The 27,927-nt window shown below is 52.5% G+C and overlaps 6 protein-coding genes across 6 annotated transcripts; 2 read left to right on the forward strand and 4 right to left on the reverse strand.

The window, feature by feature from the left end:
- Positions 1-176: 176 nt before the first annotated feature.
- On the reverse strand, positions 177-1,294 carry N7471_007777 (uncharacterized protein; the record flags this gene model as incomplete). The annotated part of the gene is made up of 2 exons (XM_057280496.1): positions 177-486; positions 594-1,294. The coding sequence occupies 2 exons, from the start codon at positions 1,292-1,294 to the stop codon at positions 177-179; spliced, it is 1,011 nt and encodes a 336-aa protein (XP_057134756.1).
- A 466-nt stretch (positions 1,295-1,760) lies between these two features.
- On the forward strand, positions 1,761-3,773 carry N7471_007778 (flavin-containing monooxygenase; the record flags this gene model as incomplete). Its single annotated transcript, XM_057280497.1, has 1 exon — positions 1,761-3,773. The coding sequence occupies one exon, from the start codon at positions 1,761-1,763 to the stop codon at positions 3,771-3,773; it is 2,013 nt and encodes a 670-aa protein (XP_057134757.1).
- Positions 3,774-4,585: 812 nt separating this feature from the next.
- N7471_007779 (zinc-binding alcohol dehydrogenase family protein) lies at positions 4,586-5,741 on the reverse strand (the record flags this gene model as incomplete). Its single annotated transcript, XM_057280498.1, has 2 exons — positions 4,586-5,111; positions 5,182-5,741. 2 exons carry the CDS (start codon positions 5,739-5,741, stop codon positions 4,586-4,588), a joined length of 1,086 nt encoding a protein of 361 aa, XP_057134758.1.
- A 1,214-nt stretch (positions 5,742-6,955) lies between these two features.
- On the reverse strand, positions 6,956-19,404 carry N7471_007780 (uncharacterized protein; the record flags this gene model as incomplete). Its single annotated transcript, XM_057280499.1, has 6 exons — positions 6,956-9,957; positions 10,011-11,780; positions 11,837-12,558; positions 12,617-18,291; positions 18,347-18,870; positions 18,933-19,404. The coding sequence occupies 6 exons, from the start codon at positions 19,402-19,404 to the stop codon at positions 6,956-6,958; spliced, it is 12,165 nt and encodes a 4,054-aa protein (XP_057134759.1).
- A 4,849-nt stretch (positions 19,405-24,253) lies between these two features.
- Positions 24,254-25,646, forward strand: N7471_007781 (uncharacterized protein; the record flags this gene model as incomplete). The annotated part of the gene is made up of 5 exons (XM_057280500.1): positions 24,254-24,454; positions 24,514-24,618; positions 24,680-25,053; positions 25,109-25,176; positions 25,237-25,646. 5 exons carry the CDS (start codon positions 24,254-24,256, stop codon positions 25,644-25,646), a joined length of 1,158 nt encoding a protein of 385 aa, XP_057134760.1.
- A 448-nt stretch (positions 25,647-26,094) lies between these two features.
- Positions 26,095-27,639, reverse strand: N7471_007782 (M18 family aminopeptidase; the record flags this gene model as incomplete). Its single annotated transcript, XM_057280501.1, has 1 exon — positions 26,095-27,639. The coding sequence occupies one exon, from the start codon at positions 27,637-27,639 to the stop codon at positions 26,095-26,097; it is 1,545 nt and encodes a 514-aa protein (XP_057134761.1).
- Between the last annotated feature and the right edge of the window lie 288 nt (positions 27,640-27,927).

The following is a 27,927-nucleotide window of genomic DNA, read 5'->3' on the forward strand; positions in this document are numbered from 1 at the left end:
GAATATCAGGAATAAAATCTTCATTTAAATCAAATGAAATAAAATTATTGTCCAGTGGCCGGGTAGCATCGCATCCTACAGCTGCTCTATGCGTAAACGACTGCCCTCACTCGGCCTGCATGTTGCCTCGATAAAGGTGTCACAGAATTTGTGACCAATGGACAAATTGAACCGGCCTATCCAACATATACCAGCGTCTTCAGCATCTCGATAAACTTTTGCTCTTCCTCCATGAAGTGGTTGCCTTCCAGTGGAGGACTTGGGTAGAGCGCCTCGAGGGGAGTCTCGCGCACGCGCACAGCAACGGGTTGCTCAGTCGATTCGCCCGGTGCTGCCACAACCTCGACGATATTCCCGTCGCCGAACTGCGGCTCCGTCATGACCTTGAAAGTTTCCTCGGCGGCTTGTTGGGCAGTGAGACCGATGCTGTGGCAGTGTGTTGTTAGCTCGCGGGGTTCGGCCCAAGACTGAGGAGTCAAACGCACTCTGTGGGCAGAAGCTGGCCTTTGCAGTAATCAGCATCGAAGATTGGCGTCTATACGAGATGTACAGATTAGCACAGCCGAAATATTTATCTTTGCCACGAGAGAAACAGAAGCTGGTGGAAACTCGCCTTGACCGGTCCCGGGCAAACGGCAGCGTTGCGGATGCCAAACATCCTCCTCAGCGGGCTGAGACACTTGACCATGCTATTCATGGCCGCCTTGCTACTAAAGTACAGTGGCGACTGCATCAGGTGGACATATCCGCAGACACTCGACAGCCACACCAGGTTTCCATCAAAGTTCATCTCGGCGTCTGGGTGGTAGAACCAATAGTTAAGGGCAATCTGCGCCAGCCGTATGGGCCCCATGGCGTTGACGGCATAGGTCTGGTACACGCCCGGGCTGCAGTCCACCTTGTCCTTCGCCGCGGGAGACACGCCCGGGGGCAGCCAGAAGGTGCTAGAGGGGGGCTCGTAGATGGCGGCGCCGTTGACCACGATGTTGACAGTGCCGTAAGTCTCGAGCGTCTTGTCGAACAGCGTCTGAAGCTGCGCCCAGTCCGATACGTCGGTCTGCTGGAATATGGCTGACGCCTTCCCGTTGACTCCAGACACGGTGCTGGCCTCTTCTAGTGTCTGCTCTGCCTCCGGTCGCAGAGTGAGGTCGGCCATGACGACCGAGCAGCCCTGCTGCAGCAGGATCTTGGTCAGGGCGTGGCTGATGCCGGACCCAGCGCCCGTCACGATGGCAACTTTCCCCTTGACACTGTAAGCCGTGGGCGGGTGGTCTTGCGTTGGTACTTTGTCCATTTTGAGGGAGTATCCAAGGTGTATCGCTAGGTGGGCAAGTGTGAGTCAAATCGGGCAGGCGTACTGTATCTTTTTCACTTTTAAGGGCCAACGGGCCGACAGCACTAGATAGTTGCACTCCTCTCCTCTCCATCTCCCCTGACATCTTGACCTCTATCGCAGACGAATCCTCCGATGGAATCCTCCGAGAGCGGACGGTTCCCAGGATGCCGAACCCGTAAGCTCGAACCGATTTCCGACCAACATAGCGAGAGTTACATGCAGTGCATGAAAACCCCCCGGTTTAGAGCAGTTAGGATTTGGATAAACTTCTAAGGGTATGGATGCTACGATATGTTGCCATGAAATGATATCCAGCCCACAGTAAACATAATTCTCATGATTGTGGCCCCTCGACTCTTTCATCACACAAGGAAGTAGCAATTAAGCGCTCACTACCCAACATCGTTGCAGCATTATAGCAAGCATGCTTCAATCTCCCGAGAGTCTCCCAGAAGCCTGCGGCCCCAGCTCCAACGAGGCCGAACGAATCCGTCAAAAGTACGCCGAGGAGAGGTCGAAACGTCTACGGTCCGACGGCGTTGATCAATACGTCAGCCTCAACTCCATCGATGACCTGCATTTGAAAGGGTTCTTGGATGATCCATGGGATCAGGGCGCTGAATCGCCAATCCGCCTCCAAGCCGGCGCTCGATATAGGGTGGCCATCATGGGCGCTGGGTATGGAGGGCTACTATACGCCGCTCGGTTGCTCGACTCGGACGCCGGCTTGAAGCCCCATGACATAGTCATCATTGACACTGCGGCCGGATTTGGAGGAACTTGGTACTGGAACCGCTACCCTGGCCTCATGTGCGATACCGAGAGCTACATCTACATGCCACTGCTGGAAGAGACTGGCTATATGCCCAAACACAAGTACTCGTACGGGGAAGAGTTGCGAGATCATGCAGACAGAATCGCCAAGCAGTGGAAAATCGATGACCGAGCCATGTTTAGGACCGAGCTGCATCAATGCACCTGGAACGATGACGGTTCCGAATGGACTGTCGACTTGACGCAGCGGTCGCCTTCAGCAGATGGCGTGTCCACGAGCGGAACCATCCATGCAGATTTCGTGATACTATCCCCGGGCCTGCTCAATAGACCCAAGCTGCCTCTACTACCCGGCCTAGGGAGCTTCAAGGGACCGAACTTCCTCACAGCTAGGTGGAACTACGCGGCAACGGGAGGTAGCCCATCGTCTCAGAACCTCGACCAGCTACGGGGCAAGAAAGTCGGCATCATAGGGACTGGAGCCACTGCGGTGCAGATAGTGCCAGCGCTGGCGAAATGGTGCGACCAACTTTACGTGTTTCAGAGAACGCCGGCGTCGGTAGACGTGCGCAACCAGCGACAGACGGAGGGGGACGAGTGGACGCACAACATACAGGCTGGTCCAGGCTGGCAAAAGGCCCGATGGCGCAACTTTCTGTCGTTTGGGGCCAACGTCCAGCCCAGCGAACCGGTCGACATGGTATCGGACGGATGGACCAGCTTCCCATCCTACAGCGTCCTCACCGGAGGTCCCGCGGCAACGAACGTGGCCATGGACACGGCAGCCGAGTACATTTCCGAGATGAATCAGCTGGATCTCATTCGGTCTAACAAGATCCGCGAGCGGGTAAGCGCCGTCGTCACGGACAAGAACACGGCCGCAAACCTCAAAGCCTGGTACACCGGCTGGTGTAAACGGCCCACATTCCACGACGATTATCTGGAGGCGTTCAACAGGCCCAACGTGCATCTCATCGATACGGACGGCCGGGGTGTAGACCGGATAGTCGAGACGGGAATCGTAGCTAACGGCAAGACCCACGATTTGGACCTCGTCATCTTCTCTACTGGTTTCGAGGCTGGCACGTTCGGCAGCCCGGCGCGTCGCTCCGGAGCGCAGGTCTTTGGTCGTGGAGGCAAGTCCATGGATGCAAAATGGGCGGACCCAAGGGCTGAGGACGGCCAGATATCTCTGACGTTGCATGGGATGTGCGCCAGGGGCTTCCCCAACATGTTCTTCACCAGCAGCGACCAGGCTGGCATCGCTTCTGTCTTCACGCCCACCTTGGACGCCTTCTCCAAGCACGCGGCCTTTATAGTATCCTCGAGCCTAAAGAGGCTAGAGAAGATGAGAAGCGAGGATGATCCAGCGATTGAGCACGCAGTAGTCGTGGAGCCCACTTCCGAGGCCGAAGCTGCTTGGGCCAACCGTGTCCTTTCTGGCGCTGCTTCTCTGGCGCCCATGGGCGGTTGCACTCCTTCTTACTTCAACGCGGAGGCAAAAATGGACAGCATGCCAATGCACGAACAGATCAAAGCTGCGGCAACAACGCGATGGCCGGCAGGACTCAATGACTTTGTGCACGTATTGGAGAGCCTGTGGAGCGCCAACGACGACAGCGACTTTGACATAAACGTTGTTCAGAACAGGAGACTTCGTTAGCTACAATTTGGTAAAATTGAAGGTTATAGCAGTTAAAAATGTTCGAAGTGTATTTGACCTGTTTAACCGTAGTTTGTTATGCACTAGCCCAACATAATTAAGTTCAAGTTCTGTTCATCCTGACCCTGCTAGCCATCTCCATGATTCAAGCAGCGTTCTTGCAGTTGGCAATGGAAGAGAAATCCTGAGCATCATTGAGGGCGTCGGTGATGCCCTAGGCCTGGCTCTTGGTAATGGTCTGCGGCGACGCGGGGCACGTGAGAGATGATGCTGTTGATGAGAGATGCTGAGGATTCTGGATGCAGGAGATGCGGTCAAACTTGGTCTCAAGAGCCGAGCAGTTACACAGTATTGTAGGCGATGTTGCAGCCTAGAAATTACGATGCACGGACAGGACGAGCCGACCATCCGCTACACCTGATTAATCGACGTTGGTGACATCATGTACGACCCAAAACCATCACATTCTCTAGCGAGGAGCAGTCTCCTTGGCGCGTTCCATGTTTCTAGGTCGGGTTATTTTAGATGGAGATAAAGAGGAGACATCTAGTAACGCCCATCATGTCCATGGAATAAAAAGGGCGGTGCCATATATCAATTAACGCCTGTCCACAAGAAGATATATGTCATACAACGCTCGACTCCCAACCCAATCTCGACATGCGTCACATCTCAGACAGTTTATAATCTGGCTTTAGTATATTCAGGCTAGATTGATACGCGGCTGCCCTACCTTTCCACTTTTTACTCTAAATTCAAAAAAAAACCACATGAAATTGCTAGGGCTACAAAGCTTGAATCAAGACTTTCCCTTACAGAGCTACCACAAGCTTCTGTCCTCGAACCTCTCCAGCCTTCAGCATCTCCAGACCGTTAATGATCCCCTTCCACTTCCCTTGGATCTCCCGAGCGGGGTGCGGCCGAAGGCGTCCAGCATCTACAAGGCCCTGCACCTCGTCTCGCCACCGGCTGCCCAGCTCCAACATGGCGGGATCCGCATCCCGATGATACGGGCCCTTGAACAAGATCTCTTGGCCGTGGAGGGCATAAGTCAGGGGCATGTGGACCTTGACGGCTTGACGCGTCCTCCACTCGGCTGGGACGAAGTCAAGGCCGGCGTAGCGCGCGCCAATGCGACCCAGGGCAGTGAAGCAGCATCTCACAGACTCGGGAGAGCTGATGCAGTCCAGGGCGTTTCGCAAGTTCCCACCAGCGTGGTGGTCGCGAATAGTTTCGCCACAGGTGGGCGACGAGTACGGTACGACTGCGGCGGCGCCATACTCCTGCGCCAGAGTCGAGCTGATGCTGGACGCTGTGGCAATGGGCTGGTAACCGGAACTGCAGGTGGATTAGCAAGAGCCATTGCCTTCGAAGGATAGAAATGAAATTGGCAGAGGGATATACGTACATTGACAGTATCTGGCAAGCCATAGTGCCGGTGGCCGTGCCACCACCGTAAACCAATACGGGCGTCCTAGAGCCGTCGTCCCGTGGAGCGACTGGCTTAGACGGACGCCCAGGGAGCTGTAGCGAGACCTCCATGGCCAGAGCAACGGTACCCCAACCAACGCCTCCGAGTGCTGCTCCCTCCAAATCGGTCCAGCTATCGGGAACTCGTATCAACAGGCGCGAGTCGGTCACAAGGTACTCGGCAAAAGATCCCTTCTCGGGGTTTCCAGGGTTGGAGCCGTGAACGAACCCGCAAACTCGCGTGGCGGAGGGGAAATCCTTGTCCGCCACCTCGCCGGCTGAGACGACGGATCCTATGAAGTCACAACCCATTATAGCCCCCGGGCTGGGGTTGGACGCCGGTGACTTGAAGTCAGTCGGGTTCAGGGCCACGGCAGAGACGCGGACCAAGACATCGTGAGGCGCCTTGACTTCTGGGCGCGAACGAACTGCCGTCTGTCCTTGTCCCGAGGTTGACTGGACAAGACAGTCCATGGAGTATTGCGGAAGAGAGCCCATTGTGGTTGAGGTTATGTTTGCTTGCTATGCCGCTGTTTGCGTCGCGTCAGTGTTATGGAGCAGCTCAATCAATCCCGACGCCCACACTCGTATCGATCTAGTTCATTCTTCCTCGCGCAGCCCGTGGCTTTGAGCTTCAGCTTCCCTATCCCTCCGAAGATCGCGATGAGCGTTGCAGGCCCCCGTCTCCGTGCCGATCTAAATCCTCCGACCGACATACCAGCTTCCTTCCGAGTCCCCACTATTACGGCAGCTTTTAGGCCCCCGGGGACGTTGACGATAAAACTCTTGATTGGTTTTGATTGCTGGCAGAATATTGATTACATGGATTCTAGACATCGAAAATCCCAAAAAAAATATTATCCTGCCTTTTCTGGTTTTTCTTTTTCTGCTTACAATGACTTACTTGGTTTTCCCTATATTCGACTAATCCCAAACACTATATAAATAGTCTAAGGTCTTATTTAGGTACTGAAAAAGGGTAGGCACGATGGCAGTCTGGCAGAGCAGACAAGTGCAGAGAACACCGAACGCTCTACCAACCTCCCCTGCCATACAGTAGGCCAGAGAGGAGTGGGCAAGGTAGTCAAATATTGAATGGCATACAGAACGAATGAGTGAATTGTTAGTCTGTTGGGTAGTTGATCCTCCTAAAAATCAGGCTAGCTACGACCTCAGATATATTTCCCGTTCCAGCACCTTGACATCTAACTTTCCAGGCCAACACATCCCTCAGCTGCTAACATAGTGCGTAAGCAGTTTCCCCACTACAGTACGTACATAAAGCCTATACGACTGTATGAAGGAAATTGGACAAAAAGAAGAGTAGAATGCAACACAGTAGAAAAACCGTAGAACGTGCCAGATCTAGTTATGAGATAGCCACAGCCCCCAGTGTACAGTTAGTCACCAGAGGGTACATTCAAGTGCACGAAACCGGGTATAAAATCTATATATAAACGAGGCTTCTTCGGTGATTTTCTATAATACAGTAAATTTTTAGAAGTTGTTTACATAATTTTTAGGTCGTGACCTGAAGGGAAAGTAACGTAGTACGCCAGCGATTTGGATTTTGGACAAAATTTGGTCATCCTATGTAAGAACAGGCGTTCACTACAGGCAGCATGGCAATAAAACCAGACTGGCAATAATATGTACCCAAGTATATACATACACAATAGAAAGCTGGGAATACAATCTCTTGAGCATCAACCTCAAGGACTTCTTAGCAATCTCGGGAAGTTCAGAGTATCCTCCTCTCCAAGCCCCAGGAATACAGCCGACATCGCACTCGACAGCCCCATTGCTTCCGCTCTCCTGACCCAGTCATCCAAGTCCAGTTGCTGGATAGGCTTTCCCGTCTCTTTAGCCAGATAGCTCGAGATGTGAGAAACCTCCAGCTCAATATCGCCTGACTCATGAATGTAAACGACGCCCTCGTCACTGGATGGAGCCATGACCGCTCGTAAGAGTCTGCCCGTGACAGTCTCGGGGCGTACAAGATCCACGAATCCCTTGAGAGACGGCGCTATCGGCACGGCACCAATTCGTCTCGAGAAGGTGAGCATATTCTGCAGAACGTCTGCGGCTGGCGTGTGTTCCCCCGAAGTGGGACGGAGCACGCTAGATGGTCGATGGATGTAGACCGGGAGCCTGCACATTGAGTTCACGTTCTCGAGGTAAATTTCGCTGGCCCATTTAGAGGAGACGTATCCGTATGTTCCGTTAGGCGGTGGCGGTGAGCCCCGAACGGACACCTCTGGGAATGTACTTGACGCCGTGTACATGGTGACTCCCGTCGTGGAGACGTAGTGTAGAGGTATCCGTCTTTGTAGGCATAGGCGGGCCAGCTCCTTGGTCGAGTTCACGTTGGGATCTCTCAGAGAAGCGTATGTCTTGAGATGAGATACGTCTGCGCCGTTGTGGATAACAGCGTCAGCTTCAATGCCAAAGATGCGATCCATGTCAACCTGGGTCAAACCAAGATTGGAATCACAGAGGTCACCATCCAAGCACTCGACTCGTGGGGACAGGAGAAGCTCTCTCCTCCTATCATCAGTCAAATTCCTGTTTGCGATGCATATGACCTTTTCAACACCAGCCTGCTCAAGAAGCTCGCGAAGCAGATGCTGACCAAGAAACCCGGTTGCACCAGTCAAAACAACTACCCGAGGGGGGTTCCTAGGAGAGGGAATTGTTTTGTCTTCCACTGGAAGTTCTGGTTCAATCGCTGTCTCTCTCGCCCAATCAATAGACTTAGACTGATCTCCATATGTCGCGTCCGGTGCATCGCTCTCCAGTCCCAAGGCGCGCTGGAGGACCTGAGCCATGCCATTCAGGGTGCTCATTTTGAACAGATCCAGCAGGGTAAGGGAGACATGGTATCTTTCGATAATTTTCTGCTGCAGCTGTACCAACAGCATGGAGGTGCCACCAACGCTGAAGAAGTCAGACGACGCGCGGATGTCGACGAACCCCACCACTTCGTCCGGGAGAACGCATTGCCATAGCCCGAGAAGCCTGGCCTCGGCGTCCGAGAGCATAGAGGTCAAGGTACTCGTGGTCGCACCCGTAACGCTATCCAGCGGTCCTTGGGCGATTTTCAAATCTTCAAGAGCGCGCCTATCTAGCTTTCCTGCTGTCGTTTTAGGAAGATCATCAACGGGAACAAGAATGGATGGTCGCATTGCACGCGACAGAGGCAGGCTCTCTAGAAGCTTTTGAAGGATCGATTCTGTGTCGTAGCTTTCGCCTAGCACTCGTTCAGTAGAGAAGACGCAATAGGCGACCATGTATTTGAATGCTGCTTGTTCTTCGTTGTCCTTCGATGTCGACGAACTGGTGCGCACGCACGCGGCCACATCGGCAAGCTGACCTTGAGACGCTTTTAGTACAGTCTGTTCCACGTCTCTGAGATCAATTCGAATTCCGTTTAGCTTGACCTCAGTGTCACCGCCAATGCGGCCTTTGAGGACCAGCGTCCCGTCCTCTTTCAAGTAGCCGGCATCACCTGTGCGGTACATGGTAGTCCAGCCACGCCTGGTGTACTCGGAGTTTGCAAATTGATCTTGAATAAAAGACGCCTTCGTCTGTTCCGCGTCGTTCAGATAGCCTTTTGCGACTCCAACGCCGCCAATGGCAACTTCACCGGTCAAGCCAAGAGGCTGCAGACTCTGCTTGCTGTCGAGAATATAGAAGCACTCGTTCGGAGATGCCCGGCCCACGGGCACGGCGTCAAGGTATTTGTCAGGATTGGTATAATCAAGCTGCATCTTGGTCGACCCGCACGTCGTCTCTGTCGGACCGTACACATTGAAGAGACGAAGACTGTCTGCCCTGTCCAGATTCCTGAATCTCTCAAGTAACGGTACTGTGACGGCCTCTCCTGCCACTAAGGCTAGTCTCCAAGGCGATCGTTGAAGGATGTCCACATGCGCATCACGAAGCCAGGTCTTGTACTCTGTCGGGGTGGCATAAGTGGTAGTCACGTCCTCATCACGGATGAGCTCGGCCATGGCTCGCCCATCGGCTCTCAGAGTATGGGAAGCGACGTGCACCCGCGCGCCGACTGTGAGTGCCAGGAACAACTGCGTGATGGAGAGGTCGAAGCTCCAGGCGCTCTGCTGCAGCACAACGTCCTGCCCGTTGAGCCCATACACGGCTTCGCAGTGCTCAAACTCGTGCCGCAAGTTCTCGTGAGTGAGAACTACACCCTTAGGCGTCCCCGTGGAGCCACTAGTGTAGAGAATCATGGCCGGTGCATCAGCGAGCGCAGTCGTGGGAACAGTTTTGGCATGCGTGTCAACGGCGTTGGATACGTCGATCACGGGTACTCCAGGTGCAAGCTCCCTCACCGTCTCGAGTGTGTACTCATTAATCAAGACAGCCGCAGGCTTGCAATCTTGAACCATGAGAGCTAAGCGGGCGGGCGGAGTCCCAGCGTCAAGGGGAACGTAGACTGCGCCAATCTTGAGGACCGCCACAACGGAGGCAACCCAGAAAATGGACGGATTCTGGTAAATGGCAACTTTAGAGCCAGCAGTGACGCCCTCCTGCAGCAGTGACAATGAGATGCTGTTAATCTGCTTAGAAAGCGCCTCGTAAGTCACAGGCTTGTTGACGCCGTCGGTTACGGCGACCCGGTCACCGATGGACGGGAGCAGCGCATCCAGTTTGTGTACGATGGTGTCCATCCAGATGTTTCTGAACCCAGGGCCTTGTATCGAGTCAGTTTCGTCGATAAAGAGGTACCTGATTGCTACTACTCACCATGACCAACCGCAATCGCCTTTGACAAAGAGGACTGCCTGAATTTCCATTCGCTATTCACTTGATCGTCTGGCCGATCAGCAAACTCCCGCAAGATGTCTTCGTATCCACTTGCAATAATTCGGGCTGCGTCGGCATTATAGAGAGAGTTTTGAACGTTAATGACGATCTTTGTGTCTGCGTCACCATCTGGGGTTGTGTTGGTAACGATTGTTAAAGCAATATCGTAGGGGAGCTCAGCCTGGTCCTCAGCCATCATCTCGCTTTCGCAGTTCAGAAACTCACGCCCGCTCTCAACGCTCGTCTCGGCGTAATTCATAAATGCCTGAGCCAGTGGTGAGTGCGTGGCTTGTCTGGACACCTTGAGCTCGTTCAGGATGGCTTCAAGAGGGATCGCGTTGGAGAGAGCACCGTGGCTCTTTTCTCGTGACTCGACGATGGCATCCGCAAAGGACTGCGACGCCTGTGCCTTCATGCGAAGAGGCAGCATGTTCAAGAATGCGCCGATTCCAGTCCACATGCTTTCGTCTCGACGACAGCCGTCTGCAAATCCGATGCAAACGTCTTCCGTACCCAGCCAGCGGAAGAGCAAAACCTTGAAGGCTGCCAGGTGAAAGTGGAACGGCGTGGACCTATGCTTGCGGGCGACGTGCCGAATCTTGGCTGTGAGTTTGGTGTCAATGCGTAACTCGCATTCTGGCAAGCCGGTGCGAGAGCTATACCTCTCGAGAGGGCGGCGCTCCGGGATGCTGCTTCGATGGAGAGGAAGGGGCTCTGGAATGGTGGCAAACTCGCAGCGCCAGAAGCTCATCGCGTCTGCCCACTTGCCTGAAGCGTGTTCTTCATGCAACTGATTGGAATAGTCGAGGTATTGAAGGGGGGTGGGTAAGTTTTCATTTGGGTTTTTGTAGATGCGAGCAAGATCAGACATGAAGATTTGGGTGCTCGCTCGATCGAAAGTGATATGGTGCGTGGCCAGGGCAAAGTAGTGGTCAGTTGGAGAGTAGGACAAGAGCAACACTCTGGCCGTGTGACCTCTGCTCAAATCAAATACAGTTTTCTTCAGAGCGTCGTACTCGCTCCAGACGTCGGCTTTGGTAAAGACGCGGCGATGCTCCAGCTCCAAAGTCGGCTTCTCAAGCACACCTTGGGTATAGACCCCATCCTCAGCGAAGAAGCAAGTTCTCAACCCCTCGTGGCGCTCTCCCAAGAGGCGCACCGCCTTCTGGATATCCGGTATTCTTATTTCACCGCTAAGATGAACCATTCCTGTGTTGTTTAGAGTTGCTTTGTCTTCCAAGAGCTCGTGCACAAACATAAACACGGACTGTGAATAGGATAGGGGGCCGAACCTCTCTATCTCCAATTCTTTCTCCGGAGGCGGAGTCATGATTTCTGTCTCGTCGGTCTCAGAAGTGGCGGCGCTATGGCTATCGGGTGTGTTTCCGGACGATGATGCAGCGGAAATATTCTTCGTGTCTTCGGGCCGTGGCTGCACCTCGGAACCGTTGACGGACGAACTTGCACCGGACAAGCCCGGCACCAGGTCAGCGGGTATTTCATTGAGAGTCTGGTCGATAAGCTGCTGGAGCGGGACGCCCTTGATAATTTTCAACGCCGGGATATTGACTTGGAAGTGGCTCAGGAACCACGAGCGTATGCGGACCGCGACGAGTGAGTCTAAGCCGAGCTCGTCTGTGCGAACGGCTGGTGTCATGGCGTAGTCGTCGCCCATATGGAGCATGGAGCACATTTCTTTGAGGAAATTGTCTATAAAAAATACCCGTTAGAACCTGGAAGCATGATTATGATCCCTCAGCGCCTACCAGTGATGACCTTCTGCACATCATCCTTTGTCTTAGCCTCGGTCAATTGGTCTTTGATTGAAGCAACAGCCCCAGCGGCAGTGTTCGATGCTTTGTTTGAATTTTTCGCACTCGGGTCTCTGATAGTGAGACAGGCAAAGTGTGGGAAATTGTACCAGAGAGGTCGGTTCGGCGCCTCAGCCGGGAGTGGTATCAGCCCAGTGGTGATGTGCCATCCCACCTCGGAGCCCAGCGCAACAGGACTGGCGTTGACGGCCTCGGCGAACAAGCAGTGGACATCAGATTCTGACATGCCGAGCAGTCCTCTCTCTGCTAATGGGCGGGTCAAGGCGTCGCCAATCTCTCTGGTGATGTATCCCGTGCCTAGGACGGGGCCCAGGTCAATAACGGAGGCAGCGAGACCGCGACGACGCCGCTTTTGCGCCAGGCTACCCATGAAGAAGTTGGCTGCAGAGTAGTTTGCCTGGCCGGCGTTGCCAGTGACACTAGCCGCCGAGGAGAAAAAGATGAAAAAGTCCAGGGGCGAGTCATGGAAGAGGCGATCGAGATTGAGACTGCCGTCTACCTTGGGGCGCAGGACCTTGTTGAGGTCTTCCAAGGTCATGTCTCGAGTCAGGACGTCATTGAGTACCATGGCGCCTTGGGCAACACCAGCAATGGGAGGCAGGCTCTTGGTGATGTTGGCATGGGCCTCTACGAGGGAGTCGTAATCCGTAATGTCGCTGGTGCTGGTGTTAGCTCTGCTGTCATGGGAGTCAAGTACTGGCGATCAAAACTTACCAGCTAATGACCAGGACGGTAGCGCCTTTACGAGCCGCATTATGAAGCCATGCTTGACTGATCTTGGGGTTGCGACTTGATATGACAATATATCTGGCGCCACTGCGTACCATCCAGTCCGCCAGCGAGAGTCCCATGTCTCTGGAGAGTCCTGCGAGCCAGTACGTCCGGTCAGCTCTTAGCAAGACCTTGACTGGCTGCATGGCGACGGGCAATGTCTTGAAATCGCTCCAGTTCACAATTGTGAGAGTTGAGAGAACGGATGGGGTTGAATCCTCGTCGCTGGTCAACGCGCTGATATCAACTTCTTCAATAGTCACACGGTCTGCGCCATCATTGCTTGCTTCCTTCAATGCCAACTCCACGGCCGTATGGAGCATATCTCTCACACTTGTAGAAGGGATAAGGGCGTTGGACGACTCGGCAGCGAACATGGTGAACTTGCTGAGAATCTCAATATTGCTGGGGAAGCAGTTTACCAGCACGGACGACTCGGGGGTCTCGGCCGCAAAATCGACCAGTAAGGAGACGTTCAAAGGAAACAGTGACTCCAGTTCCGATCGCCTGGCGTACTGTTTGATATGAGTCCAATTTTTTTTGGCTGCCTTATCGCGCGATGAAGTCGTGAATGTGATGTTCTTTGCCTTTGAAGAGCGAGCCAAGGACGCTCCCACCATGGGCGGAGCATCATGAACAACCACAGCCTGATGCCTGGCAATCTTCGCCGCAATTGTCAGAAGAACCAATTGAGAGGCAACTAAGGTCAGGATCAGGGACTCTGAGCCTAGTCGAGGGACCACGTCAGGTATCTCCACCAGGCTGGACGTCGCCACGTTGGCCAGTGATGTTACAGACGACGTCAGCCCTAAATACTTTACGCCTGTCACCTCGCAAGATCCGGATATAGCGAAAGCATCTCCCAATTCAGTCCTGACCGCAAAAAGGCTGGAGTGGATAATCTTCAAGGAGGTGGTCGATGTTGAGCCATCGACGCTAATGGGCTGCTGTTTATGCAGCGTATAAGTCGCCCGGCCGTTTGTTTTTCGCAGCAAGACCGGAAACATCTGAGATCCAACGTCGCACTCAATTTTCCGTAGCGAAGAATTATACCGCGCATTTGCATCCACAAGAGGCCCCAACCGTGGGATGAGCTGGCGCCCGTCTGCATCTATGACGATCTCAGACTCCACCGACCACAGAGACTTGCTGGTCTTGCTCTGCTCGTCTCGCGCGACCTGGAAGCGGAGAACCGCCTCAGTGAGCGCCCGGGCATCAATTCTGGACTCGGGAACGTCTTGAAAGTCGACAAACTGGTAGCGAAGCTCAGGCGCCTCCCAGATGGACGGCCGCACGAATCCCGGAGCCATATTGGAGTAAGGGTTGTCGACGAGACGGTTATGCGTGACCCAAACAATAGTCTTTTCTGATCCGAACAGTCTTTTGAGGCTCTCCAGTCTCTCAGTTGTTATTTCTTTGAACACGGGCCGGTCAAGGTCTTGCATAACCAAAACCGTTGACGACTTGTCAATTTGGTGGTGGTCCAGGTCTTCAAGGAGCTCAACTCGAGTGATTGCCTCGTCACAGAACGGTCTTATCAACTTCTGCACCCCATCAATGAGTCGCGATACGTGGAGGTTTTGACCTCCGACGATGAATAACTTTTTCAACACAGCGTCAGATGGCTTTTTGGAGAACAGCGACATGCCAACTGCCGCCTGTGCCATGAGCGGCTGTCTGAGAAAGTCAACCCTGTCATCCACTGCCTGGGACACCAGAACCGAGTTACAAAACGGCATAGAATCGTTGGTGGGTGTCATTGTGTCAACTCCTGAGAAGCCAGTCTTGCGAAGAACAGCATCCCACTTGGACTCGCTCACGGCAGGGCAAAATGTTCGTCCCTCATCCACACCCTGCCACCATCCTGGGAGACAGCCGAACAGGGCCGTGTGGCGGATCAAGTCGACGTTGGTTATCTCGTAAAAGATGAGGTAACCGCCAGGACGGAGCATCAATCGCACCCTCTGCAGCGTCTGCTCGAGGCTCTTAGTCGCGTGCAGAACGAGGGATCCAATCACAATGTCGTACGAGTGCTTCTCGAAGCCCTGCGCCTCTGGGTCTTGCTCCAGGTCCAGCACGCGGAAGGACATTTGATCTTTGTAAGGGGCGAACTCGGCCTGAGCATCATCAAAGAACCCTGCCGATACGTCGGTGAATGTGAACGAGTCGAAGTCGTTGCCAATTAGCTTGAACACCTCACGGGTCGCTCCACCCGTGCCAGCGCCAACCTCTAGAATATTGGCTCGGGGGTATCTGCGGGTGACTTGCAGAACGGTATCTGCGAGAACGGTCACTTGTCCCATCCCCAGTGCCTTGGCGTAGTACTCGTTCAGGAGGCCAGTTACCATGAGATGCTGTAGCATTGTCGTCTCCCCACGAATGGCTCGCGGCATCTGTTCGCCCACGATGTACATTGCCTTGACCTCGGGCAATTCGCTATACGGCTCTGTCAGAGTCTTGATGACCTCCAATGTGTCACTGACCCAAGCCGGTTTGCCATAGCGGTGCTTGCCCTCCATAACGATATTGTGGGTGTGCGTAGCCCAACGCAGGTAAGCAGCATGAAATTGATCTGACCGTCCTGGATGGTCGGCAGGTACTTGGTCATCGAGCTGACGCAAGTAGAAGTAGTGGCCTCGCTCGAGAATTTCTGCCAACTTTCGTTGCTCTGGGGTCGCAATGAACGGGCCTGGAATATCAGCGTCAGGCTCTGCGTTGACCCAGCGCGTCTCGTAGAACACAGTCCGATCGTCGCTCGGGGTCGCCGCAGAGAAGGGCACAACCTGGAGACCCTCAACTTGGATGGCTGAATAGGCCCCATCTCCGCCATGGATCTCGACGTCGCCATGGAACCCAGAGGACCTGTCTGGGCTATGTACTTGGTCGTCGCCAATCGTCGAAACGAAAGGAACGGGCTCAGCTTTCCAATGGCGCCCGCAAAGGGCCGGGTTGACTCGGATTCTCTTGATGCGCGTCGGTAGATGCAATGACCAGAGTTTTCCGTCTCTCGGGTAGCTGTAGGCCAGAATGACGGAGTGGATGGCGGCGTCCAACATGCCAGGGTGGACGGCCATCCAATTGTTGGCATCGTTGTATTCAGCAATCGTTGTATCGAGGACTCCCACGGCCTTTCCAAGCCTTCTGCTTAAACCCGACAACGCTTTGAATGGACCTGTGTATCCATATCCCATGTCATGCAGCGAGGAATAGAAGACGTCGGTCGGGACATTCACCATGGCAGAGTCCCGTTTCGCATCGCTGGCAGGTAGGGTTTGCTGGCAAGCCTCTCCTAGAATGACACGCATCTGACCACTTGCTGCGAGCTCCAGAGATCCGTTCGAAGAGTAATATTCGTAGGTAAAATGTGCTGTTACTGTCGCATCATCATGCAGACGGCTGATACCACCAATCGAGAATTTTACTTCAATACTGGAATCAGAAGAGTCATTGTCGAATACCATGGCCTGATGAATGACGAGATCCTCAATCTCAACAAGCCGAATGGCCTTCTCATCTGCCAAGAAAGTAGCCGCCTCCAGAGCAGTCGCAGCGTACCCAGCCGCGGGAAAGACGCTCTGGCCTTGGATCCTGTGGTCATGGACCCAGGGAATGTCTTGGGGGCGCAAAACAGCTTTCCATGAAAGATTCTGGGGAGAGCTGGAGCTGCAAATATTACCCAGAAGAGGATGGACGGGAGAGCTTCTGAAACGAAGGCTACGAGACGTGTTGGACTCATGCCAGTGCCCTTCGTTGTGGCTATGGTTCCATTGGTATACGGGAAGACCCGCCACAAACCTCGACTTGGATGATCCCGACCTACTCAATGCGTTCTCATATTTGTCAAAGTCGACAGAAATACTCCCCACGTGAGTCCAGAGATATCCAAGTGCCGTGGACATGCTCCAGGCTGCCTCGGTGCCTCGCTCAAGGAGCCCGATATACGGCAGCTGGTCAACCTTCAACTCTTCGAGGATTTGGCGCACAGGTCCCTTCAGAGCCGGGTGTGGTCCGACTTCGACGATGCCATCGAATGGTCCTAGCTCAGTGATGGCTCGCTCGACGGCCTGTTTGAACAAAACCGGCGACAGGAGGTTGTCGACCCAGTACGAGGCATCCAACTGGGTTGCCGATGTGTCTGACTCGACGACCACACTCGATACCCACACGCAATCCGAGTGGACCTCTGGCTGAGGTGAATTCGACTGAAAGCTCATCATAGAACTCAAATACGGCTGTGAGCAAGGAATCATGTGGTGCGAATGGTACGCCTTGTCGACTCTGAGCCGACGAGCTGTTTTTCCTTCGTCCTCGAACAGCCCAGCAATCTCCTCAACGGCGTCACTGTCACCCGACAATGTGACACTGTTAGGAGAATTGCAGGCCGCAACGTTGACGCGTCCTTGAAAGAACTCGTCACGGCAGACCTCGCTTGCGTCTTCCACGCTGGTGCTAACGGCCAGCATGGCACCTTGTACGCCGTTAGGCCCGCCGGCCAGGCGGGTGGAGTGAAGGCCACGATAGTAGGCAATTCGAATGGCATCGGCCGCGGACAGGCGACCGGTAAAGTAAGCCGCGCCTATTTCACCAGAAGAGTGGCCAACGACGGCGGCGAACTCAACGCCGGCTTCGCGGATGAGATCCACGAGAATTACCTGGACGGCTGTGCACAAAGGCTGCGAGATGGCAGCGTCGCCGATCCTGGACTTGGACGCGTCTGCCAGAAGCTCTTCGCGAAGCGTCCAGTCAGGGCGGTCTTGCTCGTTGGGAAGATTGGCAAGCTCGGCATCCAGCTTGCTCAGTAAATCGGATGCATGTTTGGAAGTCTCTACCAGCTGAGCTCCCATTCGAGCCCACTGAGCACCCTGCCCAGTGAAAATTCCCAGGAGCTTGGCCTTGGACTCTTTTGTGCTAGCAGAAGACCCCCTGGTTGTAAGTTTCAGCCTCTGGTCAAGCTGTAGCTTGTTGGAGTCGCTGCTGGCGATCTTCTGTAGACTTGTACGCAGCATTTCGACCGAGGAGGCCGACAGTGCGACTCGAAGTGGGAAACGCGACCGTCGCGATCGCAATGTCCAGGCAAGATCGGCAAGGCGCGTGTCTGGATGTTCTGATAGATAGGCAGCATGGGCAGCCAGATTCGCGATCAGAGACTCCTTGGACTGTGCGGAAAAAACAAAAGACCTAATCATATCGCCTTCGCCGCCCTCGTCCACTTGCTCGACCTGCATGTCGTCCCCCGGGCTTTCCAGGATTACGTGGGCATTTGTACCACCGAATCCAAAGCTGTTGATGCTAGCACGCCTGCATTGTCCCGGGGCTACCTTTGGCCAGGGTGTGAGCTCACTGGCGATGCGAAGGTTTTTGCACCAAGGTTCAACGCGGGGGTTCATTGTGAAGTCCAAGACCTTTCCGTCCAGTACACGGTTGCCGTTGGGTGGGAGTTGGCCGTGCTTCAAGGCCTGCGCGACCTTGACGATGGCCGCGATTCCTGCAGTGCTCTCTGTGTGACCAATGACCGTTTTTATGGAGCCCACTACGAGCTTGTCGGCATCTTTGATCTCGATAGGCGCACCGTTGCTGCTTTGGAAGAAGGCTGTATGAATGGCCTCTGCCTCGACGGGCTATGTATTTGGTCAGCTTGCAAGTAACACTAGAGCTGGTGAGACAAAAGCTTACATCTCCAGCCGGCGTTCCCGTGCCGTGAGCTTCGACATATTGGCATCGATCCGCCGGTGAAGCCAAGTCGAGACCAGCCCGGGCGTAGACGTCGCGAATCAATGCAACCTGAGCCTTGGCCGTGGGCATAGTAATGCCGGGGCTTCGACCGTCTTGGTTGACCCCAGACTCTCGAACAACGCACTCGACGTGGTCACCGTCTGCTAACGCCTGTCTCAGCGTCTTGAGCACCACAGCTGCGACACCGTCTCCGCGGGCGTATCCGTTCGCGTCGTCCCCCCACATACGGGAGCGTCCGTCGGGTGACAGCATTTTCAGGTTGCTCTCGTAGATGTAAGGCTCGGGTCCTAGCAGAAGATTAGTTCCCGCCGCCACTGCGACGGTGACCTCGCCCGATCGTAAGGACTGTATTGCTTGGTGCAACGCCACGAGGGACGAAGAGCACGCCGTGTCGACCGTTAGCGAAGGGCCGTGCCAGTCGAAGAAGTAAGAGATTCGGTTAGACACCATGCTGCGAGCAACGCCTGGATCACATCAAGTTAGCATGCTGCATTCAATAGGCGACTAGCGGTGTGAACATGCTTACCCGTGCCATGGTACAATGGAACATTTTGCAAGTCTCTGTACTGCTGGGACTCATAATCTCCGTACATCATGCCGACGTAAACGCCGGTATCTGAACCCTTCAGCCCCTCGAGGGTCTTTCCAGCCGCTTCAAGGCCCTCGTAAACCGTCTCTAGCAGTATGCGCTGTTGGGGGTCCATGGCCGCCGCTTCGGCGACTTGTAAATTGAAAAAGCGAGCGTCAAAGTTGGCGACGTTTTCCTCGAGCAGGTACGACTTGCGTACGTTACTATGACCGGGAAATTGGGGGTCTGGGTGATAAAATCCTCGCTGATCAAACCGGCCTGCACTTAGGAGGTCTCTTGAGACATCTCGGGGACTGCAGAGGAGGTCCCATAGCTTGGAGGGAGTGCTCGCGCCACCTGGAAATCGACAGCCAGTGCCAATGATGGCGATGGGCTCGCTCTGTGGCATATTTGGCTGAGTAGAAGACATCGTGTTATTGCAGTTTGGACGTTGGAGGTGAAAATGAAAGAGCAATAGAGCAGAACAGAAGGGATGACGAGGTGTCTTGGTCACCTTATTCTGACTCGATAATATCGGGTTGTAACAATAATGGCGCCGGTTGATGGTTCACTCTGTATAGTTGTATTACACAGCCTTGTTTGACCAAATACTGGAATGTACCTTTCATATCACTAAGGGAATGAAAAAAAAAGGCTATAGATCGGCTAGATACTTCTCGCTGCTGTTACCCGGAAGGAAGGACATCTCCCGAAGATCGAAGCATTTCGGGGCCCGTTCCGGGCCCGCGTGGGTATGGGGCCGTGGATTCGGACCTGCCGATCGGCTCGGAGGGCTACAGCCATGACAATAAGCAATACTCCGAGTATTCGTGACTTTCACTAGGTCGGTGTTCGGAAGCTCCACACCGGCACTGTGGAGACAGGGCGGGGCAGTGAAGCAAAATAATAAGCTGAATTTATTGACAAGCTGATGCTCTTATGAATTTCTCAGGCGAATCGGCATAGGGCAAGAGATACTGTAGTTTCTCCATACACTCCTAAAATAGCGAAGAGGCCAGAAAACGCCCCCTGTAGCTTGGCATTGACACGGTCGGGTCGCGTTGGTGACGCGCCTGGTCGGGATACACGTACAGGATGTTGCCCCTGTGGACTGACGATGCGAGATCAGTGCCTTGATATCCATTTGGGAGGGATGGGACAGGAAATGACCCCGACCCTGATTTATCTTTATGTGCCATGATCTAAGCGGTCGCATGGACGTGACCCCCGTAGGGTAATATCGGACTGACCTCCCATACAATGAGCGCCGATGTTGTTTTCAAGAAAGAAAACCTCCCTCTATCACATCGAATGGTAACTAGTGATATCAGATGCCACGGAGTGAAATGCAAATTTATTGAGGCTGGCGGCATTTCTTTCATTCAGCTCGCTCACGAAAGGTGGAGCGGCTCATCCAACAGCTCCAAAATATAGCTCTACAATAGCATAGCATTGAATCTCTATCTTAGGGCGAAGAAAGGGGCATTGTCTTGATATCCGAAAGATGACCCATTACACCTTTTACCACGATCACACGGGCATTAAACGACCGTTGATAGCTGGCCGAATTGTCTCGGGCCCACAAAGTTCATAGACCTGAAAACTTGGGACCTGACCCCCAACGTCGTGAGCTTGATCAAACGCCCCCGACCCACTCGTTGATCACTGTCACAATTATCAAATGGATCAAATGGAGATCAAGCTGCCAACAGTCCACTGGATACAATCATATTCTAGTCAAAAATCTAAATGCGTTGATTGACTTTTGCGATGATCATAAATAGTCATCTACGTCCGTATAGTCTATAAGAATGACCAAGGATTGATGGAAACGGTATTGCCCAGATCCTTGGCTTTTCCTATGAACAAAATATATGCCCCAAACAGCCTACCAGGATAGGGAAGGAAAGGAGACTAGCAGCTAGGCGAAGTTCGAGACGCTCCTCGTCCACCGCTTCAGCAGTCCCACCATGCCCGCCACCAACATCGTCAAGAACAGCGCCCACTACTGGGTTCTTGCTGGCTTCAACATTGCCTACTGGGTCTTCCACCCGGACGCGGGCACCGCCACCCCCACCCCACCCGGCAGAGGAAATCTGTTATGTAGAGTGACCTATATATGTCCAATGGTTCTAGGCAAACAGCTTCCAACCAAGGTCAGCTCTAAGATTATTACCATGAATCTCGCGTATCGTGTCTGCCTGTGGAGATGTAATCTTCCCGAGAAAAGGGACATTGCATGTTTCAACCTGCAGTCTCAACCAAAATCCCAAAGGTCCTTGTGAAGAAAAGAAATTGGAAAAAAAGACAATGTCAAAGAGAGTTGCTGCAGGCTGTAAGGAATCATGATTTCACTTCTCGCATTTTAACCAGCAGCGGGTTGATTTAGAACACGGAGCTGACATCTTGGTCCAAATAGCGTGCACAGCCCATAATAACTTCAGAGGGTTTTCTGCCTATGCTATGCAAGAAGTTGTCTAGACGTCAATTTAGCAGATGCATGACAAGCTGCTCTGAGAAAAATCCTTGCATGTACAATATCTCAAATGGGAGGTTTGTAGACCCAAAACCATCGACAAAGCCACGAGAGAGAGCGGTCAATACACGTGGAATCCAGGCCAGCCAAGCTGTCCCGATCCTAATATGAATCCGGCTAGCTGCAGTAAGATGGGTGACCAGAGATACAGGGGTGGTAAGGAGATGCATCCTACCCCATGAAATCGTTGACTGGAGCAGGTATAGAACCGTCTTGGCGTATCAAATTGGCCAAAATTGCGACAAAGTAACCGTTTTTTAAGCCCCCATTAGCTCCTTTCTAGTAGATCGAAGAAGGTTTTAGGCGTTAAGTGTAAGTTTTCACTCCAACTCAAACGCGGTTAAGGTACAAAGTAAGTGCTCAAGCGTTGGGGCACAGTTGGATCTTAAGAGAAACTGTAAATTTTAGATTAATGCAAGATTAAAGTCCCAAGCTGCCATGACAACTCAAGCAAGGTAACCTGCATGCAACGCAAGTCTGGAACCTAGCGCCCTGCATATTGACAAGAGGTATTGCGTATTTGAGTGTTCCACTACAGGATTGAAAATGTGGCAGCTAGGAATGCAAAGCCATGTTTCTTTGATCTTCGAGAATTAACTATCAATATTTGTGTGTCCAAACGAATAGCCCTATCTAGGTAATAGTCCTATGTGACATGTCAACTAGCCAGCGCCACCTTGGCAGGGGTCTTTTCTGGGCACACGCCATTGGCGAAAATTCCAAAGAGCGTAACGTTTTAATACGTGCTTTTTCTTGAATTCTTCCAAAAATTCGACGCATTGCCACGAGCTGAATTGCGTGGTTAGCAGCTTTGGATGTTGTGAGACGCGACTACTCGAGGCCACATTTTCATACTGAGACCGACGGTCTTTGTATGAGAAACATTAACGAAAGCCAATTAGCAGGTTTAACAAATTATCCAGATCCTCATATTAAAGCAAACGAAACTTTTTGGGAGCGGATATCTGAGGTAATGGAAAATGGTTATCCCTTACAAGGCCTATGCCATTATCGAATAAAGTGGCTGGATGTACCAACAAATAGGAGATTTTATTTCTCTATTCAGTATTCAATTGGACACTCTGTTCCTTTTAGATGTGAATGTACCTGTCGCATACGGGGTACTTCAGTGGCAATAAATAGAGCGCCCCTTACACATCAATGAGCTTAATATAGCCCTAACATGCAAAATGAAACAGTGTCTACAATGGGCTGTTCGTTTCTCAGTCAACTGTTAAGACAGACCGGACCTTGTTCTAACCATTCCTCAAATCTCCAAGGTAACAAGATAGGGGGCAGAACGAGAGGGGCATCAATCGAAGAAGTCGATCAACTCATGTATAGAGCATTCAGACAAGGGTCGTGTTCTGATCAATCTAGAGTGTCTCAATAGCTTGGAGTTCCAGGTTTTTACCCATCGTCTCCGCCATTGCCGTTTGGGCTGCGCCTTTACTGACTGGCAGTTTTCGCCGCACCGGGACTATGTCATGGAAATGGATCCGAGAGTTGGCTTGTAATCCAAAGTGACGCACATCACCAGAATTTAGATGTCAGTAATCCATAGGGTTGACACGTCTAAGTTCACACTGATCCCTAAGGCCGAGCCGAGCAGCTTTCCACATGTAGATGAACAGCAGTGAGACATTCAATGGGCAGATTGATACATAGGGTTGGCTAACCCCAGGATATCACAGTCTCAGGCCCCACTCATAATCATCAGTTGCTATAAATGCACTTCAGTGTCACCGTCGGAGATGATCGGATATCAAATGAGATGACCTCCCCGCTGTCGTCTGCAAGTAAACACCAGATGCAAGTCCTGCATCATGGCATATTCAAAGTGATTTGGAATCACTTCGATTATTGTACGAGTATAGCATCCTAGAACTTAGAATCGAATGATAGTCCGTGGCAGTATAGTTTGCCGTGCGTCAATCAACAGAACAAGGCAAGAATAGCCTATAGTGCAGTCCCGATCCGATCGGTAAGTAAAGCGGCTCATTTATGAGGGATCGACAGGAATATATTGGAATTATTACCATTCCGAGCCAGTGAGACGGAAGGGGTGAATGTTTCTGGGGTCTCAAAATAAGGTGCGGGAAATTGATATATCAAAGACCCTGCAAACTATAATTTGCTCTTATGTAAATTGCAGCCACAGCCACCAGGTTCAAAGAAAAAAAAAAAGAAAACCAGGCAAAAGCAAAAAACAACAAAGAATAATCATAGAGTTGTAGTTACTACGGAGTACAGATGCACATATCGAGTCCATCGGGCCCAACGCTGGACCCGATTCGTTGTATGGGGCCCCTTGCGCTGCACGCTGCTGCAAACACGCTTCCCAGACGGGGATCCTGTCTCGCGTCAAAAGCACTCGCCCGCTCATCCGAGGAGTGAGGAGAGATAAAATGACTGTCCTTTTAGGGAATTGGTACTATTTCTCTCTCAAAAAGGGATAGTGGATTCGTTCCTAGGCCGTTTGGTTTCTGGGGCTGCATGGATTGTTTATGGCGACGCTGCATATGAGCTTTATGCGCTTGGGATTATATTACGGCGATATCCTCTCGGACTTTTTGCTCCTTAGTGGAGAGGTTGTTCTCTTATCGTTCCTTTGTGCCCTAACTCAGTCGTTAATCAGATCAAGATCGTATATTGATCTGATCGTTAGACTATCCCCCGGGCAATCTTCTCTTTGAGAAGTAGCCATTCCTTCGTTTTTCCAAAGCCGCTAGATCCATTGACTATGAATCTGTTGTACATTCGAGATGTGATCTTCAGGCGAGATAATGACGGCATATTCATGTCCTCCCGGGGCGAGCAGGGCTTGATTATAAGCGTTGTGTTCACAGCCTTGGCAACCTGCTTCGTGGCGATGAGGATGTATACTCGTATGAACCTTATGAATCGAGTGGAAGCAAATGACTGGATGGTCGTTATCGCCCTGGTAAGATGGGTGATTGATATTGATACCGAAGAATGCCAAATACTAATGTAGATGCATAGGTGAATTCATATGTCTTCATGGCCCTCGACATTATCGAAGCCGTCAGCGGCATGGGAGTGCATCTGAAAGATATCCCACCGGACATTCTCGAGAGACAGATGAAGGTAAGCTTGCCCTAAACCGGGTCGTCGGCTATCAACTACATCTAACCACCAACACAAATAGGCCTTCTGGCTCACCATTCCATTCTACAACGCCGCCGTTCTCTGCGCCAAAGCCTCGATTCTGATGCAGTACTTCCGAGTCTTCCCAACGCACCGCATGCGTGTTGTCTGCTGGGTCATGATTACCGTCCTCGCTATTTATGGCACATGGGCAGTGATCAGTGCATTTCTCAACTGCATTCCCGTCGCCAAATTCTGGGACGATTCAATCCAGGGTTTTTGTTTGGATAAGACCAAACTGTGGTTCTCCAATGCTAGTATGCATATCTCGACCGATGTTGCCATCCTAATCATTCCCATCCCGGCTTTAATGGCAGTCGACTTGCCCCGAAAACAAAAGATCGCTTTAATGCTCATGTTCGCTCTGGGTGGCTTGTGAGTTATCCTCTTTCAGACATCATTGCAGCAGAACTAACATAACACACTCTAGTGTCTGCATCACCAGTATCATCCGTCTAATTAGCCTAAAACAAATCGCCGAGTCATCAGATCCCACCTGTACGTATCATATCCCTCAGCCCTACCACACCCCCAAACCAAGCTAACCCAACAAACCAGACGACAACGTCGGCGCCGCCTCCTGGTCCGCGATCGAATGCAACACAGGCATAATCTGCGCCTGTCTTCCAACCCTAAAACCCCTCGTCGCCCGCTTCTTCCCAAGCATGGTATCGACATTTAACGCCAGCCGTCTCACCCGCGGAGACACAACCCAGCGCAACTCAGAATGGAACGGTGATGCATCAACCCTCGGCACGGCCGGCGAAGAACACGAGTACGGCGCTGGTGACCCAGAGCGCGTTCTCGCTCTTGCTCCTGGTACCGGCTTCAGGTCTAGTATTAAGCGCTGGACGAGAGAGGAAGAGAAGAAGTTGGCTCAGATTGCTTCGGTTCATGCGCCTCTCAGTCGTCCCAATACCCTGACGCATCCACATCCTTTGCCTGCGGAGACATCGGTGCCGTTTTGAAGGTCTGGTGCTGTATAAACACGCATTTAATGTTTGAATGGCTCTTGCAGTCAGGTTGGTGGCTTGGAGTATAATGTCATATACCCGTCGGCTTTTTTTTTGGTTTCGCACACGCTCTTTGGGCCTGGCGGCTGTCGGGCCATGATTACCCCGTGGGGTACACCCGTGGGACACACATTTTTTATTTCTTATGTCATTTTAAAGATATAGTAATGTGGAATGTAGGTTTGGAAATTCTTGGATATATAGATAGTCGAGGTACAGCAACCGAATCAAACAGATAACTTAATACCGAGAGTTGGAAGAGCAATAGTCACAGAATATAGCCACTTCATTGTAGTCCAATACACGCTCCAAGCGTAGAATAACGAGACAACCCGCCTATAACAGGCATGCACAAAGGAGAAAGGGCTCTATATTGTCTAAAGCAAAGTGCGGAATTATCGATTTAAAAGTCGGCGAACTCCTTATCGACTTCTTCGTAGTGGTCGAAGAATCCCTTGAACAACTTGACACCCAGGCCGGGGTCCAAGCTGCCAGTAGTCGCCCGGATACTGTGCATGCTCAGCTGCGGGATACCGCAGTCAATGGCCCTCATGCCGATCTGGGCACTGGTCATGGGTCCAATGGTGCCACCGCTGCGAGAGTCATTCCGAATCTGGAAGACCTGCAGGGTTGACCCACAGCGCTCTGCAACTCGCCTAATGACGCCCTCGCTGACGCTGTCGGTAGTCATGTGGCCATTTGAGTCGGCAGACACTGCCACGCCAACGTTAAGGCGGGGCGCGTGGTTCTCCAGGTAGACATTAAGGAAGTTCGGGTTCACTGCGTGGATGACGTCTGATGACACCAAGAAGCTGTTGGCCACTGTCTGGGAAAGGAGGTTGGGCCCGTAGTTGTCCTTCGCGAAGGCCTCGGTAATCCGCTCAATGACGCTGCCCATAAAGTTCGACTTAGCACCTTGCCGGAGCAAACTGCCAATCTCTTCATCATCGAACATACCAACCATCTTCACGGTCCCGGTCGATGTGCTGTCCGAGGAAGCAATGAGCGCTTCCTGTGCAGCATAGCAGCAGAGCTTGTCGTCAATGCGACCGGCGAAGATCATGTCCTTCTCAAGACCTCCGAGTTGAGCGGGCTGGGTATCAAAGAGTTCCAATTCCCAGTTAACAATAGTGCTGTAGTCTGTGATTCCAAGCTCCTTGGAGATGATCTTCACAAGCTTCTCAGGCTGGGTCGAGGTAAATTTGCCAAAATTAGTGTTGCTCGCCTCAATCTTAGAGTGTTCAAACAAATCAGAGTTATCAATCCCGATGACAGGAACCATTTGGGTTTCCTGGTTGAACGGGCCATTCGCAGGAGTACCGAAATGGGGAGCAAGGGTAGGCACACGAGCAATAGGCCAGTCAAGTTTGACCAGCTTAGTCTCCACCTTGCCAGTTTTCGGGTCGCGGACGAGCACGCGACCACCGATACCAAGATCGCGGTCCCACCAAGTATCGCCGAGACCACCGGCGTACGGGGCAACGCCGAGCTGCTGGAAGCCTGCTTTGGTCGGTAGCTTGGACACGGGCTTCAGCTTGGCAGTCAAGGCATCGACGTGGCCAGCAACGATAGCCACGCCGTTGCCGCTCTCGTATTTGGAACCAATGTTGAAAGCGATCAAAGAGCTGCCGTTGCGGGAAGTGTAGAACTTGCCGCCTCGCTTCAGCTCGGATGTCCACACCGCTCGTTCGGAGAGGTGCTTGTAGCCATGCTCTTCGAGCTGCTTGGAGAAGGATTTGACGGCGTGGAAAATTGTGGGATTGGATGTCATGAACTCGCAGTATGGCTTGGAGTAATCCTCGGGTCGGACGGGTTCATCGGCGATCGGTTCCTGAGCTCGGACTGGCAGTGCTGCAGGTACAGGCATGAACGCACTGGGCAGCTGGGCGGACATTTGTGAAGCCCACGGCATATCGAGGCCTTGGGTCGAGCTGTGTTTTCTGGTCATATTGTAAATGTAGTATTGGATTGTATGAGTGTAGGGAAGAGGAAAGAGTTGGAGGAGAGAATGACTCGTGAGGGGAAAAGGCGGAGTCCCGACGGGGGGCTGGTACCTGACCCAACCTTGGAATGCCCAGGTGTGCCCCCTGGCTTATCGCCGAGTCCGGTGATAACGGATTCAGCTGTCGGTTTATTGACAACTACATAACTATTCTTTTCTTATAGGTCAAATTGTACCTCCATATAGGTAGGAAGATGCTAGTAAAATTGTCTTAACAATATATTTGGCTTGGTA

The sequence above is a fragment of the Penicillium samsonianum genome (genome assembly GCF_028829775.1).
Source record: "Penicillium samsonianum strain IBT 33392 chromosome Unknown utg000004l_segment0_segment0, whole genome shotgun sequence".
Taxonomy (NCBI): domain Eukaryota; kingdom Fungi; phylum Ascomycota; class Eurotiomycetes; order Eurotiales; family Aspergillaceae; genus Penicillium; species Penicillium samsonianum.